This window comes from Carassius auratus, unplaced genomic scaffold (assembly GCF_003368295.1).
Source record: "Carassius auratus strain Wakin unplaced genomic scaffold, ASM336829v1 scaf_tig00215812, whole genome shotgun sequence".
NCBI lineage: Eukaryota > Metazoa > Chordata > Actinopteri > Cypriniformes > Cyprinidae > Carassius > Carassius auratus.
In genome coordinates, this window is record NW_020528254.1 from 30,905 (window position 1) to 48,237 (window position 17,333).

Genomic DNA, 17,333 nt, shown 5'->3' on the forward strand with positions numbered 1-17,333 from the left:
AATACATTATGGTGCGCCCACAGAGCATGATTAATGGGCTGGTGGGATTTTTCACAAACCGCTGGCTGAACTCAAGTGGAGCTTGTTTGGATGGTGTTCATGAGGCTGAGGTGTGTGGGCCGCAGAAGCCCACTGAATTCAATGAAAAGATTCACTTTAAACAGTTATAGGGCCTTTGTACTCTGTACCCTATACACAATCGCTGCACAAAGAGCAGCCCTACACCTACCCCTAACCCTCACAGGAAACTTTGTGCATTTTTACTTTCTCAAAAACTCATTCTGTATGATTTATAACCATTTTGAAAAATGGGGACATGGGTTATGTCCTCATAAGTCACCCTCTCCTTGTAATACCTGTGTCATACCCATGCCATTATACAGAGTTGTGTCCTGATATGTCACAAAAACAAGAGCACACACACACACACACACACACACACACACACACACACACACACACACACACACACATATATCAATTCAATTATATATCATTAAAAAGTCTTGGGTAACTAATATTAAAGAAATTGTCACTTATGTCAAACCTTTCTTCTGTGAAACAAAAAAGATAATATATTGGAAAAAAGTATATTTTTTGGGCAATACAAAAAAAAAAAAACTTGTTTATATCAAATGCACTTTCAAGTGGAGACGTAGTGGTGCAAGCTCATTTATGAACAAAAATATGTATATAATTTATTTATTTATGATTTATTTTTTTATTTTTTCATAGAAAAAAATAAAGTCATACAGATTTGGAAAGGCATAAGTGATCAAATTATGACAGTTCTCTTTATTTAGGTTATGGACAAATCATCTTGTTCTGTTTTGCTAAAAATATCAATGTGATGTACTGATCAGGAAATCAAGTCTGGAAATCAAGTCAGGAAAAAATAAATAAATAAAATTATATATAAAATAAAAATAGATGACTCCTCTGTATTTGACACATCCCTGCTGTGAGCTATTGCATATAGTGGGCACAAAATCGATGTCCGAAAACAAAACAAAAAATAACACTTAGGGACATCTCTCCACTCTAAATGATGCCTATTTACAGTATAAACAGGATGTGTTTTTGCATAAAATTGCCTTAGACTCACCGATGGAGCTGGTTTGCCTCCTTTGGCAGTGCAGACCAGAGTAAGATTCTGGGCCTGGTAGCGGCTGAAAGGTGCCGGCGTGTTCTCTGCCACGACTGAGATGTTGTTGGGTGGAGCTGTGGAATAGAAAAGGACATCCATTAGACATTCTGGGACACTTCTACCATATTCATCATTCAAGCATTTCAAAGCTGCATTTTCTCCATAATGCATAGTTATTCCCTATTAAGCGTCTGAATGCTGAATCTCCATACCAGCTTTAACACTCTTTGGTCTTTGAAACAGATTCTTAAATCTTGTGTATATCCAATGCACTTTCAAGTGGAGACGTAGTGGTGCATGGCTGGGGGTATTGGAGCATGTCAGCGTAGCTTTATTCTGCCAATGAGAGCTCGACTTCTCATATAGGCCAGATCAGAGTAAAGAAGTAGCATTATACAGAGAGGAAGGAAGCAAAAGTCTGGAAGATGATAGGATCGTGGTAGGGCCACAGGGAATTTCAGCACTGGATTTCTTGGTCTGCAAAGACTCTGACCCCTAACAGCGAAATGAGATACAACCACCTACGATGCAGAACTGCAAATGTGCGGTCCTGGGGGTGCTGTTATAGTTCTCGGCATTCCAGCAGCTATCTGAAACATAAAAAGCACCAGTCATAAAGGCTGGATGTGCGAAATCCAAGTTGTTTAAGACGATGTGGGACGTTTTTTGCATATTATATCAACCAACTCCTGGCAAGCTCCACTGGGGAGCAATGCGAGCGTGTCATGGCACTGGAAAAGCAGAAGCGTATATCTTGACCGCCTGTGGGGAAGATAAAGACGGACTTCCTGGTACTTAATGTAAAGGATATGACGCTGGAAGGCTTGAAAACAAAGCCCTTCCCGGTTCTCCTTTTGAATGGCCTTTATTTAAGCCTACCTGTCAGCTGGAATGAGCTGACTTTATCAGCTGTTCAGGGATGAAAAGGGGCGTAGGGGTTTATCACATCAGCATTTTTTACTAGCACTGAGCGATTTATGATCCTCTGTCAACGCATCAATGTAGGTGGGCATTGACTATTCAGGCCGCCGCATTATCACATAAAACACTTCCTGCAAATTCGCTTTCACACCCTGCTGAGACAATTGGATGTTGCTTCTGCTTAGTTTGGAGCTGTCTAACGCTTTTAGCATGTTGAAAGGATGACAAAAGGCATGTGATATCAGCAAAGGATTAGAAGGTTAGTTCACCCAAAAATTAAAACTGTGTCATTTATTCACCTTTATGCTATTCCAAACACGTATGACTTGCTTTCTTCCATGGAACACAAAAGGAAGAAAGGTCGCTTTTTTTTGTCTACATTAATTGTATTCTGTATTTCAGTATAATAGCTTTGAGAGACAAAATGACAATTTTGTTGTTATTAACTGATTATTCTCCCTTCAAATAAGTTCCAAACCAGTCAATGAGTTGAAATGGTTTATCACTATTTTTATAACACTAATAATTAAACATTTTTTGCTAGGTTTCTCTCAAAAAATAAAGATTTATTTTTTATTTTTAAGTGAACTATTCCTTTAAAAAAGAGCCCTTCAGGACATCTGCCTTGAATCACTTGATCAATAACGCTTGCATACTAAGCAGGCAGAGGAAGGCAAAAGACGGTGTATCAGAAGGCCAAGGGTAATACGTTTTTTTTTTTGTTTTTTTTTCAAGTGTCACTTTAAGTCTAAATCCATGTGCCATTCTCCAATAAATGTGCAATTGAAATTAATTGATTAAAACAAAAGAGATGGAGGAATGTGTGAAGGTTTAAGAGCTTCTGTTTCCTCAGCACCTAATTGCTTATTGATAGCAGATGTATGGAAGGAAATTAACCTTAGCGAACGCTATTAGCTCTCTGGGAAACTGAGACTTGTCCTAAATTGGAGAATGATATGCTGTCACTTGGTATTGCGGATGGGACTATGATACGCACCTGCACGTACAACCAAGACACAGAACATTGCCCCTGAACTGATAACGTCCCATAGCCATAAAACACAATGTTAAATGTTTTGTTTGTTAAAAGCTCACAGTGGTCTTGATGGATGAGACCCCATGGTTTCTATTTATAGCAGTGGCCAGTCAAAGCTAATTAACCATGTGCTCTCACAACTGCTTCACGAAATGAGCCAAGCATACCAATACAAACCAATGTCAGTCTGTAAAATCTATTGCCCATATCCTCTGAATTAGCCAGACTAGAGTTATACTTAAGCAATTACTAAATTCTACCTCATAATCAAACACTCAATTAATTACAGATTTGACTCCTAAAGGATAGTGAGGCTGATTATAAAATGATCACAGATGCCTACTGTGCAAAATAATTTTCCTAAATTCTCTCCTGCTGTGATGGCTGATTTAATTTAAGTCCATTTTGACATATTAAAATCCCTCTATTATTGTTTATAATTCTTCTGGTAATTCAAAATGTTAGTGTAACAGTTAAGACACATTCATAAACCCTGTGAAGGAAAGATAAAGTTCGTACACGATTAAAGAAGTTTTAGAATTGCGTGTGAGACACTGCTTTTATACAAAAGTTCAACAAGTTAATGAGGACTAATTTACAGTTTAAACACAATATTGCCAGTTACTTCTCTGTTTTTGTTCCACAGATGAAAACAGTCCCTAAACGACAGACTTTTCCAGCTTATAGTTGCCTGAATCAATCTGGTTATGAAGAAATGATTCAATGACTCACTCATATAGACAAGTCACTTGTTTTGTTCATGAATGAATCTATGCTTTCAAACGAATCCATTGAACAAACTGATTCATTGACTCACTCCTAAAACAGTGGCTGAATAGTATATACTTCATTTTACTTTTTAAAATACTTCTCAATGCATAATTCACATACTGTATTTATCACTGCACATTAAACTAACATAAAGTATTTTAACATCAATATTCCATAATTACTGACACAATGAGCTTTACATTTTTAAACATGTGGGAGAAGGTACTAAATATATGTGTGTGTAATATTATCAGTAAATAATACTATGACACATGCACAATAAACTAGAAAGGCAGTCTGGGGGTGTATCATGAGACTCATCTTAACTCCACTGTTTTGCATTGTTCATAAGATAAAACAAATCTATTGGATGTTGTCAGCAGGGAAATCTAAAAAAGCCAAGACATTGGAATAATCCTTGATGGAATGATTGAAACGATTAAATGCTATGGCTGCCATGCTTGGCACACAACAATACCTTGTTTAATCCTTTAACGGATCAGGAATGTTGCTCGATGCAACAGAATTACAGCTTTTTCACACTCGATTTAATTACACTATCAAGGTTGTTGAGTGTTTTTTTTTTTTTTTTGTGCACCGAGGGAGAAAACACATATGCCATTTTGTCGATTTTGTCACACAAAGCTTGTCTCCCATCGGTGAACGTTCTGTCTTTGTCAAGTTTCAACTTCATACTCAAAGAAAAAGCTGAAATATTTATAAAAAAGCAAGATTAAATGTTTACCCAAGGAGTCATTCTTGTTCTCAAATTATCAAGTTGGAAAATAATCACTGCTGTTGCGAACACATGCAATTTTATTCTCGCTGTAAACAATGTTTCAAGAGAGAAAGAAAGAGTGGAGAAAACAAACAAACAAAAAACACTAGGGCAGTCACTACAAACCTACAGCGAGTGTAAGTACATCATGTTCCTGGATCAACATCCTTGTTGATCCTGGAACAACATTCCAGTCAACCAATCAGAACTGAGATTGAGAACTTTTCAGGAAATATCTATTTTAGGCTAACCAGGGTTAGGTGCTTCTACAACTTTGTTAATCAGCTATCATTTCCCACTGATTTTAGGAATAAATTATGGGTAGGGTTAGCCTTAGGGGTAGAGATTGAGTTAAGTCTATATTTTTGGAAAATAATGTTGATCCAGGATCATCAATAGATGATGTCTTACTTGGCAAAATCACGGTGTTGTAATGTGAATAGCACTGGTCTTCCCACTGACCCTGAAGTAAACCTTTTTAGAGTGTATACTTCATGGAAGTTATTTTTGTGAAAAACCTTCAGTATCACTAAACATAATGAATTAATAAAGCAAAAAACTCCACTAGGAAGAACGTTTGTGAACCCTGCTAAGATGCTTGACCCTGGACCTGTCTAAAGTGGTTTAAAAAATGTAATGTCTATAAAAGAGCATACAATAAATGTTGCACTACTCCACAATTATACTTCCAATCCTTTTCCCTCCTCTCATAAGCCACATTGTTGAACCATTCATCCTAATGGGAACAGCAATATTCCTTTTGCAGTATGATAGCCTGAAGCACCATTACTTTACTCTCTTTAAAAAATAGCAAATAGTTTTTTTTTTTCTTCTTTATTTGAGGAACAGAGGCTCACATTTAGTAGCGAGTTCCCTGAAGACACATCTTGTTGGCCTGGTAATTACAGGATTTAGTGGCCTTTTGAGACAGCGAAAGGAGGGGTCTACATCCCCTCTCACCCTCCTCTGACATCTGTTACTAAGATCTATTGGGTTCTTGGTTAAAACACAGGGAAACACCAGTCAGAGCCGTCTCTTTTTCAAGGGAAGTCATTTACTCATAACTTTCCTAATGGATTGTGTAGGTGCCTCTTTTGTGCTGAGCCCTATTTTGAATCCTAAAACTAATCAGCCAGTGTTTGTAGAGGTCTTCAGACATCTGACTCAGACAAAAACAGAACGGTTTCTGACTAGGCCTCATTAAGCTGTTTATCAACACTTTTAATATGGCTAAAATGAAGGTAATGACAGATAATCACACAGAACCACTGATGCATTTGATTAAAAACCTTCCTGATTAATTCAATGAACTGCCTTAAAGAGCACTTATCAACAAGCAATCACATTATCTTACTTTGGTTGTAATATAGCAGCCACGAATCATACGACTCATTCAGACATATATAAAAAAAAGCAGGTATGAGAGAACTTTGGGGGTTCAGAGATCTGGGAATTGGACAGTTACAAGTACAGTCCTTCTTCTGTATCACCAGTGACACTATTATGAGCCGCTTGGAATGAAAAGTGAATACTAAACTGCATGCAACCGTAGTTTACCTCTTACTCATTGGTTTCTCAGGAAGCAGAGATACCAAAAGTACAATAATTAACTTTAGATGTTAATTTTATATATATATATATATATATATATATATATATATATATATATATATATATATATATATATATATATATATATATATATATATATATGTGTATATATATATATATATATATGTGTATATATATATATATATATATGTATATATATATATATATATATATATATATGTATATATATATATATATATATATGTATATATATATATATATATATATATATATATATATATATATATATATATATATATATATATATATATATATATATTTTTTTTTTTTTTTTTTTCCTATTTATAAGGAATGCTTCTTGCAACAAGAACACCGGGAGCCAAGTTCAAAACCTTCAAAAAAAAAAAAAAAAAAAGAAAAAAAAAAAGAAATCTCTGAACATAAACAAATTAACCTTCAAAATTAAAGTGTATATGCATTAAAGCCAATTTAGAAATATCATCAACGACTTAAAAAAATTTGGTTTCTTAAGATCAATGGATTTGAATGGATTTCTAAGGTTATACACTCTCGGCAGCCACTAATTTACTGCAGAGACCTCATTTAATGCATACTACTCATTTCAACTGGTATTTAATGTAGTCTGAGTCATATTTTCTTTTACCTCTGATCATATTTCCTTCATGGTTTTCAAGAAATATAACTTACACCAAGTGGTAGAAGAATTTGAAGTTGCACTGAACAGATGAACAAAAGGTATTAAAAGCATTTCCATCTTCCTTTTTTTATTTTCTATAGTAGGCTATGTACTGTATTAAATGGTTGCATTTTTTATTTGCATTTAGCATTGCTTTCCCATGCTTTGTGCAACAGCAAACCCAAATGTACTACTATAAGGTCAATTTAAAATAATGATGAAGACTTTTTCAGTGTGCTCCTTAACATGATTGTATGTTTAAACTGGACTTTTATGTAACTTTACTCTGTTAAATAGAAAGTATCTTGAATAGTAGCAGGATTATATGGTAGATAATGAAGGAAATGTCTAGCTGTGCTCTTATTAATGCAGAACTTGTAATGGCAGATTCAAGGTCTTTTCTACACTCCTCTATGGTGTGGCAAATAAAAAGGCTTCATTCTCAAGAGATCATTTGATGTATCCTCCCTGTGAAGTAAACAGTAGCATAAGATCATCTGAACAGCAATGTATTATTCACAGTCCTGAATGACATAACTGTTTTTACTTTGAAATGAGGCAGAACATATACTTCCATTTGAATGTAGACACAGAGGTTAGCTCTGAGAGACTGCAAGATTCAGCTCTGACTTTAAACTAGTCTATAGGCCAGGCATTAGAAAACTCTATAAGTGCATCTGTAAAAAACAAATAATATAATGGCAAACGTGCATTGCTCTCTTTTAGATGCCCCGAATGACACATAAAAAAAAAAAAAAGCTTTGCACTGAATTTCATGATATCAAACAAATCCTACTGTGTAGACAACACGTCTGCTGCTCTTTATCCATCATCAGGTACTGTTAGACACAATTAATAATGTTGCTGGTTCTGAGATTTGACAATGCAAACAAAAATTTATGTATGAACATTTGATTTTGTCAGAGATACAGAGGTCATGACTGTGAATAGTCCACTGTCTGGACTTGATAATTGAGTGTACAAGTCATTGGTTTTACGAGCCAGTAAACAAATCAAATTTATTATGCATTTCTAATTGAATTCTTAAAGATTCAATGGAGTCCTGATTGCAAGGATGAACTGGGGGGACAAAGAAATAAAAACAATCCACAGAGAACAATGTCACCTAAACAGAATTACATATGCATAGAATACACACTACACTGAAAAAAAGTGAGGAAAAAAGTTAATTTCTAGTAAATTTCACAATTAATTACAAATAAATAACAAGTAACATTGAATTAAAAATTAAAGTTTGAAAAAGAAAGGCAAAAATAATATTTTATTGTGAAAAACACTCCAATAATTATTAAAATTTTATTTACAAAATAGAAACACACACACAAAAAAATTGCAAATAAAAACAAAATAAAAAAAGATAAAATAATGAAAATAAATCAATCAATAAATAAACCAAGTATATATATATATATATATATATATATATATATATATATATATATATATATATATATATATATATATATATATATATATATATATATATATATATATATATATATATATATACTGATGTAAACTGATGCCACTGATGTAAATCGCAGCAAACATGAAGCAAAACTACGTACTTCTTTTTATTAGATACATCCTTGCCGCAAGTCTTCTCTTCAAAAAGTGCTGGTATATAACTACACTCCATTACTGGAATATGTTTACCAAATCTGTGGTAAAGTACATTTCCGTTCAAGGTATGTAGCCTAATAAAGTATACACAGTTAGCCCTTAATACAACTACTACTTCAACAGAGACAGTTTTGAATTAGTGATAATAATTGATGTGTCTCCTCGTGTATTATGCTCCTTTTATTAGCAGCCTTAAGCAAAACATTTTATGTCTGCACAAATCTGGCAAATTTTCTCGAAGAATGTTCATTACCATCATTTAAAAAACTCTCAATCTACTTTTTATAATATTAAATTAGAAATTTACATTCAACAGACATTCAAAATAAGTGAAAAGTGAAGTGACGTGTGACCAAGTATGGTGACCCATACTCGGAATTTCCATTACCATTAAAAAAAAAAAAAAAAAAATCCTTCTAAATTAAAAAAGAAAAGTTAATAAAGATTAACCATGTTTTCATAATGTGATCATAACATTGTGTATTATCCCCAATAATTTACTATTTATATCTAAATGTGGTATTTACTAGTAATTTTTTATTATTATTTTAGTCTTTTTTCACAATGTTAGGCATGCTAATTATAGCGGAATTGCGGCTGCTCTTTCGAATTTCAACGGACCACCTTCATGCAGCACCATCTATGGCCCACTCTCAAATGACATACTTGATGTGTACTTGAGTTATCCTTCACACCCTCCTGTTGAGCCTGTGTCGATGCAGGCTCCACAGCTACCTGTCATTGTGTCACCAAAGTGTGGACACAGAGGGCAGACTTTGGGAGTGACAACAGACCTACGAAAACCATCAAAGCTACGAGAAGAGGAGGCAGTGAAGAGAAGCTCTGAGACTGGAGTCAGCCCTTTGAAATAGTGTTCCCAGGACAAGCAGTGCCATGAGATAAAAGGCTCTACAGCGCTTTTTAATCACATTGCTCATTGTGCTTTTAGCATTTGCATTTGCCCCACGCCCTTTTCATTTGCATTCGTCATTACTGCGCTGTCAACTCTTATCGGGATTTCTCTATCCTTCCTCTTAGGCAAAAAAGGGAGCAGCCTGCCACTGAAAGCGTGCCTCTGCAGCACCGAGAGGTTGCAGCAGCTTCAAAATGCACTTTGTCTGTTGGGTGGGAGACCGTGCCAAATGCTGGTGTCACTTTGTACAAGTTCACCGGTTACAAAGCTCATTAATCACACTGATGTCATTAAGCGATGTTGGTTTCCGTGTGGACGTGTGCATACTCCCTTCTGGATGCATTAGTCCATTTCCCACCGTATGGTTCTGTTCACACATCACCCTGTGGTGAAAGCTGTCATCTCTGCAGCTCTTTTGTTGGAGCTGTGCTTCTATAGATACTTGGGACTCATCAAAAATCTCTGATGCTGAACTGAACTTCAAGGCCCACGGCTATTGTTATTTAAATGCCATGTTAAACAGATAAAACTCTACTTAAACTTTCCTCCAAGTTTCTTTTCTGAGCTGGGTCGATTTGTTTCTCGGCTTCCCGCTCCTTCAACTTAAGCTTGGTCACACAATAGCGACTCGTGAATGATAGGAAATAAGATGCGTCATGGGTATAGGCGGCTTTAACTGTCACTTTTCCCATCATATTTGGACATGGAATGCTCTGCCTTTAATGGAGACGAATGGGATGTAGGATAGGATTTAGAAGAAAACGATGGAGAGCTGGGACAAAGAAAAGGGTTTTTGCTGAATGAGTTCAGAAGAGCAGCAGATGGGCACCCAGTGCCCGCCACAGCTTCTGTAATGCCATGACTGGCACCCATAGCCTTAAAGTCGGCGCTTATCTGACAGGGGGCCCCCATCACAATCTGCTCTGATTTGGCCTCTCAAACCCTTATAGGAAGCTGGTAATTTACAGAGCCTTGGTTCCTCTGAGGTTCAAATTAGTTGATCAGTACGGTTGTAAGACCTTGTCCAGACCCCTTTTTTATATCACCAAATTTACGGACCAGGGAAAAATGGCGCCATAAACTTATATGAGGCCAAAGAGAGTCAGACCCAGCTACCAGTATCCATCATTCAATTCTCAGCGCTGTCCTATAGTAACAAACACCATATGAGCAAACCCCACTCACGGCTGTACAGAGTGGCATCACGAACCAGATGACAGACGCTTCCAAGCCCCCGACCTGTCAACATGCAAGCAAAGCTTTAGAGCTGAACTTCCATATTTCAGAAAACCATGCCAAGAGGCTTGGTGTGGCCCACACAGGATTTAGACAGATGGAAAATGATGCTTTTCTGAAAGCTTCCAACCACCAGAAAGCTCCATTTGCTTGCCCCAGAGCACAAACCCAATTTTACTAGTTCGGCTAGATGTTTCCACTCCAGGGCCAGCATGACAAAACAAATACAAGCCTTGCCAGTCGATCGTTTTCCCAGAGCACAGTTTATCAGAGCTGTTTTTCAAAAGTATGTTTAGATGGGATTTTCTTGGCAAGGTACTTTAGTGCAAGTTGTAAATAAAAAATACTGGAGTTGTTTTATAAGAAAACACTGTTTCAGAATTTTTTTATTTTTTTTTAATTCAGAATCATGTTTAATTCGATGTGCTGCCTGCTGTTTCTTTGTCAAATCAAATCTTTATACAATAGGTTGTTAATGTTGAGAAATTTGTTAATATAGAACAAATTTGACTGAGCTTTAAAGCAACACTACAGAAGACTATAGAGTCATTATTCATCTCAATTCAGTTCAAGTTTTGTTCCCATCCAATAGCGGTGCTACACACACACACACACACACACACATATATACACAGTAGTCAACATTTAAATTGGACCAAAATGTGTTCTTGTCTCAGAACAACACTGATGAACTTTTTTGATCCACTTCAAATGCTGACACAATTTTGTATTTCTATTTTGAGTCCACAAAAACATGGACATATTTTCATATAATAAACTCTAGTTAACAGGCTCCACACAAACACACACACACACAAAAAAAAAAAAAAAAAAAAAAAAAAAAAAAACACAGGTCTCCATCTAGATCTAAACTTTGCTATCATGCTGGCACTTAATAATTTATCATGAACTTCAGCATGACAAGATGTCTCGTACTGAGAAGATCCTTTTCCCAACTGATGGGGTCTGTGCCAGTTGGCATGAGTGCTGGCCAAGTGTTTGAGGTTGTTGTATCTGCAGTGTGCATAGGACATAATCTCTGCAAGGTCAGTGTTGATTTAAAAGAAGAAGAAAAAAATGTTTTTTATCAGCAGGGCTAAAGGACAATAAAGTTTCAGAAACAGCTGAAAAAATACATTCATTTTAAATCACTGTTTAGACAAGGTAGGCAGATTTATACTGCATTCTTATACGGATATATTAAGAACTGCATTCAAAATATTTTAAAGCAATAAAACAGCTTAAAACAAAAATAAATTAAACTCATTTGTATAAACATTTCATGAATTATATTTATTTACTAAAAACAAAACAAAATAATCTCCTGAAACTAAAAATAAAATAAAATAACATAAAATAAAATAAAATAAAATAAAATAAAATAAAATAAATATCCTCTACAGCCCAAAGGAGGACATTTGCATAATAATGCTGAAAGGTCAATACAATAGCTTTGTGTAAGGAACAGACTGAAATATAAGTTCGTATTCACATGAGTCCAAACAAATAATTTTTGGAATCATATATTTCCAATGAATTATTGGACGCTCTGTATTGCTGGGAAGTGGCATGTTCAATATATGGCTATATACAGACATTGCACGCTTTTCCACTTTAAAATGCAGCAAAAAATGTGTATTTGAAACTACTGTAATTATTCCTTTATAAATCTGAATTCTGAATTGGGCTTACATTCACATGGCACCTTCCCTCATTATTTCCTCATTGTTCCTCATTTCACAGAAAGGCTGACCTGATCTTGTACGGCGGAACAGCACATAGCATGGGACATAATTACTAATGACGCACCAAAGAAACATGTGAAGTGAATGTTCGTCTAGCGCTGTGTGAAAAACGTGGTTCTTGAGTTTTCAACAATGGGAGGGAAGGTGATCAGAGCTCTATACTGTGCAGATTTGAGTCCCCGTAGGTGTTTTTGGCAGTGTGCACCTCTGTCCCTGCCAGAACCACTGCCTCTGTGAGACTGGCCACATGGTTCCAAGCTTGAAACACCAATGCAGTGTGGTACTAACAAGCTGTGCTGTTGTTTAAATGCATGTATTTTGTGTATTTTATTTATGTCCTCTAATGACCGTGTGCTGTGCACAAATGGATACGAATGCTAATTTATTCCTGAATTTGAGAAAGTTGAGAAATTTTGCTCATTGATTATGCAGTTGTAAGAGCTTGTGTTTGGAACAAGGCGATTACTCTGTTATGTTGCAAATAAGCTATCACCAAGGGGACTGAAAGCAACTTTATCTCCATTCCAACCTCTAATAAACACACCAATGGGCAGATCCTCTCCCTCATTCTCCGGCTCCAAAAGTTTAATGAATAAATATGGATATTCCAAACTTGATTTCTGGTTTCTAATTAAAACAGTGTGTTCTGTGCCAGCTCTGGATTTTCTTTCAATTTTCATCCGAGATATGAAGCAATTGCAGATTATTATGAAATGTAATTTTAGTATCTACAAAGAATTTGTGAGGGGATATTGTTGTTTACCAAGCTTGTAAACAACACTGAAGCAAAATGAAAAAAAAAAAAAAACAATTGTTTACATCCACTTGAACCTCCACACTATGTTTATATATCAGCATAGAGCTTGCAGGTTTCATTCCCCTACACGTCTCAAGCTATTTGGGCACAGTAATAGGGGTTGTATTAAAAATGTCTTAGTCCAAAGCAGATGAGTCTGTCAACATCCGTTTGACCCCTCCATCGAATGGAGATATATATATATATATATATATATATATATATATATATATATATATATATATATATATATATATATATATATGGGATTTTCTGAAAGAAGTGGATTATAAAATAGGCTAAATTGAATCTGAGAGGTTGTCTCTGGACTTGAGTAGTTTTTTTCCCTAATACTGTCTTTCATTACTCAGCAATGCTACAGCCATCTATACATTTCAAAAGCAATGAGCCAATAATTACCTTTTGTAAAATGCTGTCTCCTATTACAGAATATTGCAATATGCAAAGATATCTATAAATAGGCAGTTCATAGATTGATTTCAGTTTGAGATTTAAAAGAACAGCTCATTTGAAACTTAAAATTCAGTCTATTCTTAATTGGGTAATAAAATGCATTTTTTATTGTTTTGTATTGTTCTCTGAGGTCCACTTATAATGTTATCAAGATTTTTACCCAGAAAAACAAAACCGTATTACTTCATAACATAAAAGAAGTAATATGCAATTTTCTGTCCTGTTTTGACCCCCTCTCATCAGAAATCTCAATAGTTGTGACAGATTGTAGACTCAGAAGTAAACGCACCATGCTATGATTGGCTAACAGTTGTGTATATTTGACAGAAAGCTACATCCTTCACAGATGGATGCTGCTGTGATATAGGTTAAAAACGCATTAATACTTAGCACATATCAAACAATCTATGATAAAAGACAAAACAACAGTGACAAAATAATAAAAAGAGTTACTCAAACTTGTGTGGTGCGACATTACTGTTGGATCCTATATAGTCGGCACAGCATCATCTTTTGGTTTCAATCTTTCTGAAAATCCGACGTTGAATTGTGCATTGTTTGTAAACGAATACCTGGTGAAATGAAGTGAGCAAACGACCAAGTTCTTACAAGTTCATAGGTCTGGATCTTCATTAAAAATGAAGTTCATCTACTGATCAATCTTTCCTTATGTTGGGTTATGTTGTTATTCGCCAAGTGAGTGGAAACATACAAGGAATTTGGGTAACACTTTAGAATAAGGTTCCATTAGTTAATGTTTGTTAATGTATTAATTAACATGAACAAACAATGAATAATACATTTATTACTGTATTTATTCATCTTCGTTAATGTTAGTTAATGAAAATACAGTTATTCATTGTTAGTTCATGGTAATTTACAGTGCATTAACTAATGTTAACAAGCACAACTTTTAAATGAAATAATAAATAATAGTCCGATTTTTATTTTTATTTTTGGGTAAACTGTCCCTTTAAGACAGTCCTGCTGCCACGATGACATCACTGTGGGCTGCCACTGGAGGAGATTCATTTTGTCATTTCAAAATTTACAATGGAAGCAAATACACTTCACTGGCTGACTGGACATGCACAAGTATCTCTCTCCAGATATTATAAAACATACGGTCCTGAATCTCAAGATCACTTCAGGCTCCCGAGCATGTAAATATCTGCAGGCCAGGTTTCTTTAGTGTCCAGCCAACACATGCTCACAAGAGCCATAATTAGACAGTCCAGACTGTGCCTCAGTGGGCAGATGCTGAAATGCTGACATTTACTATGTGTAGTTATTTGTAACTCATTAAATGGCAAGAAGCTATTCATCAGCAGGTCAACGTGCTTCCAGTGATGTCTCATTTGCATAAAACATTAAAAGAATAATTCAAACGTATTTCCATATATTAAGAGACAACAAGGGAAACTCAAACAAATACACAGACTCAAGAGGCTGTGAAGGTTCAAAACAGACCTGCTCTTGTAAATATGTTCCAGGTTAAAACCAGGCCAACCAATAACAAGATCTACAAGTTTATGTTTACTTCATATCTGTTTTGATGACTATTTAAGGTAAAAAAAAAAAAAAAAAAAAAATTGACTATTTTTTCTAAATATTTAAAGTCATGGTTACCATAGAAATCACTCCTCACTCTACACCCTGAAACAACTTTACACTCCTGCTTTATAATTTTATGTATATTTTTGTACATATTTTAAATGTATACAGGACCAAACCTTGTATTTACATTTTAAATATGTACAAATCAATTCTTTAATGAACAGAAAGTTCAAAAGAACAGGATTTATTTGAAATGTAATTATTGTGTAACTTTATTGATGTCTTTACTGTCACTTTGACTCAGTGTAATGCGTGAATAAATGTGTTTCAAAAACACTCTACTGTTTGAGCTATATAGGATTGCTTTTTGGAATGACAATAAACAAAACTAATAGTAAAATACCTCAAGCCAAGATTGTTCATAATCTTACTGTGCACTGCTCGGGAATTTTCTGCATACCCACTGGCTATTAGAGGCGGACCCCAGAGTAAGACACATGTTAAATGACTACTCATTAAAACAAAAAAATGCAAAACCACCGCTAGAATTACATAAATACAAAAAGTCCTGCCACAAACTCACGCCATTAGCTGTTGCATGAACAAAGAAAGTTTTGATAGTACATTCTATAGGTGTAATGATTTTTATACTGTAAAACTGTTGTTTCTATCCCCTTTCACTTACCCCATCCTTGTAGGGACATTTGGTCTCAATGTTTTATTATATTTATTTATTTATTTATTATTAATTTTTTGTGCAGCTGAAACATTTCTAAAAATATCTTCATTCATTCACAGAAGAAAGTAAATAAATGATCATATAATTTATTTTCAATTTATTTGGGTGAACTTTCTTTTTAATTAACACTGCATGTGGCACATTCATCAGGGATCATATCTTATAATATTGTTTTAGCTGCAATAATCTTGATTCAGGCACTAAAAATTTCAAGGACAGACTGCTATGTATCACTTGCAGTAAATTATCCAGACATAAATTATCCGGACATTATTTATTTATTTATTTTTTACTACCAAAGGCTTTTGTCGACAGCTCTTCTAGCTGGAGTGCCTGACTTCAGGATTATTTAATGCTGTCACTCAAGCGGTTTACTGCCATTAACATTTCGTCCTACAGCGGGTATAATGAGATCGCTCCGTACCTAGACTCGTGACAGCAGAACAGCATTTCGTATTCATCATGTTATAAGCTGAAGGAGATATTCCTATTGTTGTCCTAGATAAATCCATTCAGATATCGTACGTGTGTTTATAACTCTATACACAAACTTTGACAGAGACCGAAACGTCGCTGTCGCCAATCATAAAGCATGCTGACACTCTAATTGCTCCATGCTATTCCTGACATGACTCATTTGCATCTTCTCCCGCCACTAAACGGACGTACTTTGGCAGGTGCCAAGTATCATTTAGTTGATTTAAAAGGGTGATGATGTGCACATTATGCCATTTGTTTATTTGTTTACAGCCAAATGTAGTCTGCACCCACTATCCAAGTTTATCCTCAGGCTCAGCAGAGCAAGATAACAAATGGAAGTCAAGCACATGGTTAAAAGGTCATGCTAATGATAAAATGCTTCAATGAATAAACTATTTGTGCAAACTGAATTACATTATCACTGTCTATCCTCTTTGACCACGTTATAAACTATCCATCGATTAATGTGGCATACATATGAAGTGAGCGATTCTGACAAAGTGCAGATGGTGTTAAGGTAGCCATATTTCTGTTGAGTAATTACCTGTCATGAATAGAGGTTTGGAACCAATAATTCATGAACCACTTCCTGAGTCCTGCCAGAGAGAGAGGAAAAAAAGGGGCATAATGTATCACCATCTACTGTACCTTTTTACAACACCATCAGCCTCCACAGAGACTTAAAATAACACCATGCTGTACAGATGCATATCCAAATTCTGCCATAAGGACACAGATTCCAGAGCATTAATCACACACAGAGCTAAACAGACGCTGTGCTTTGTCTTTTCAGTTGAGCAGACCACAGAAACTGTCCAGAGATAACC

At 35.3% G+C, this 17,333-nt stretch overlaps 1 protein-coding gene across 2 annotated transcripts in view; it reads right to left on the bottom strand.

The window, feature by feature from the left end:
• The window catches only part of LOC113095964 (immunoglobulin superfamily member 21-like), a 105,676-nt gene that overhangs the window by 28,661 nt on the left and 59,682 nt on the right, over window positions 1-17,333 (bottom strand). For both annotated transcript variants that reach the window (XM_026261333.1, XM_026261334.1), the window contains exon 4: window positions 1,106-1,221. In XM_026261333.1, the coding sequence (XP_026117118.1) occupies window positions 1,106-1,221 (116 nt within the window). The remainder of the gene's footprint in view (window positions 1-1,105; window positions 1,222-17,333) is intronic.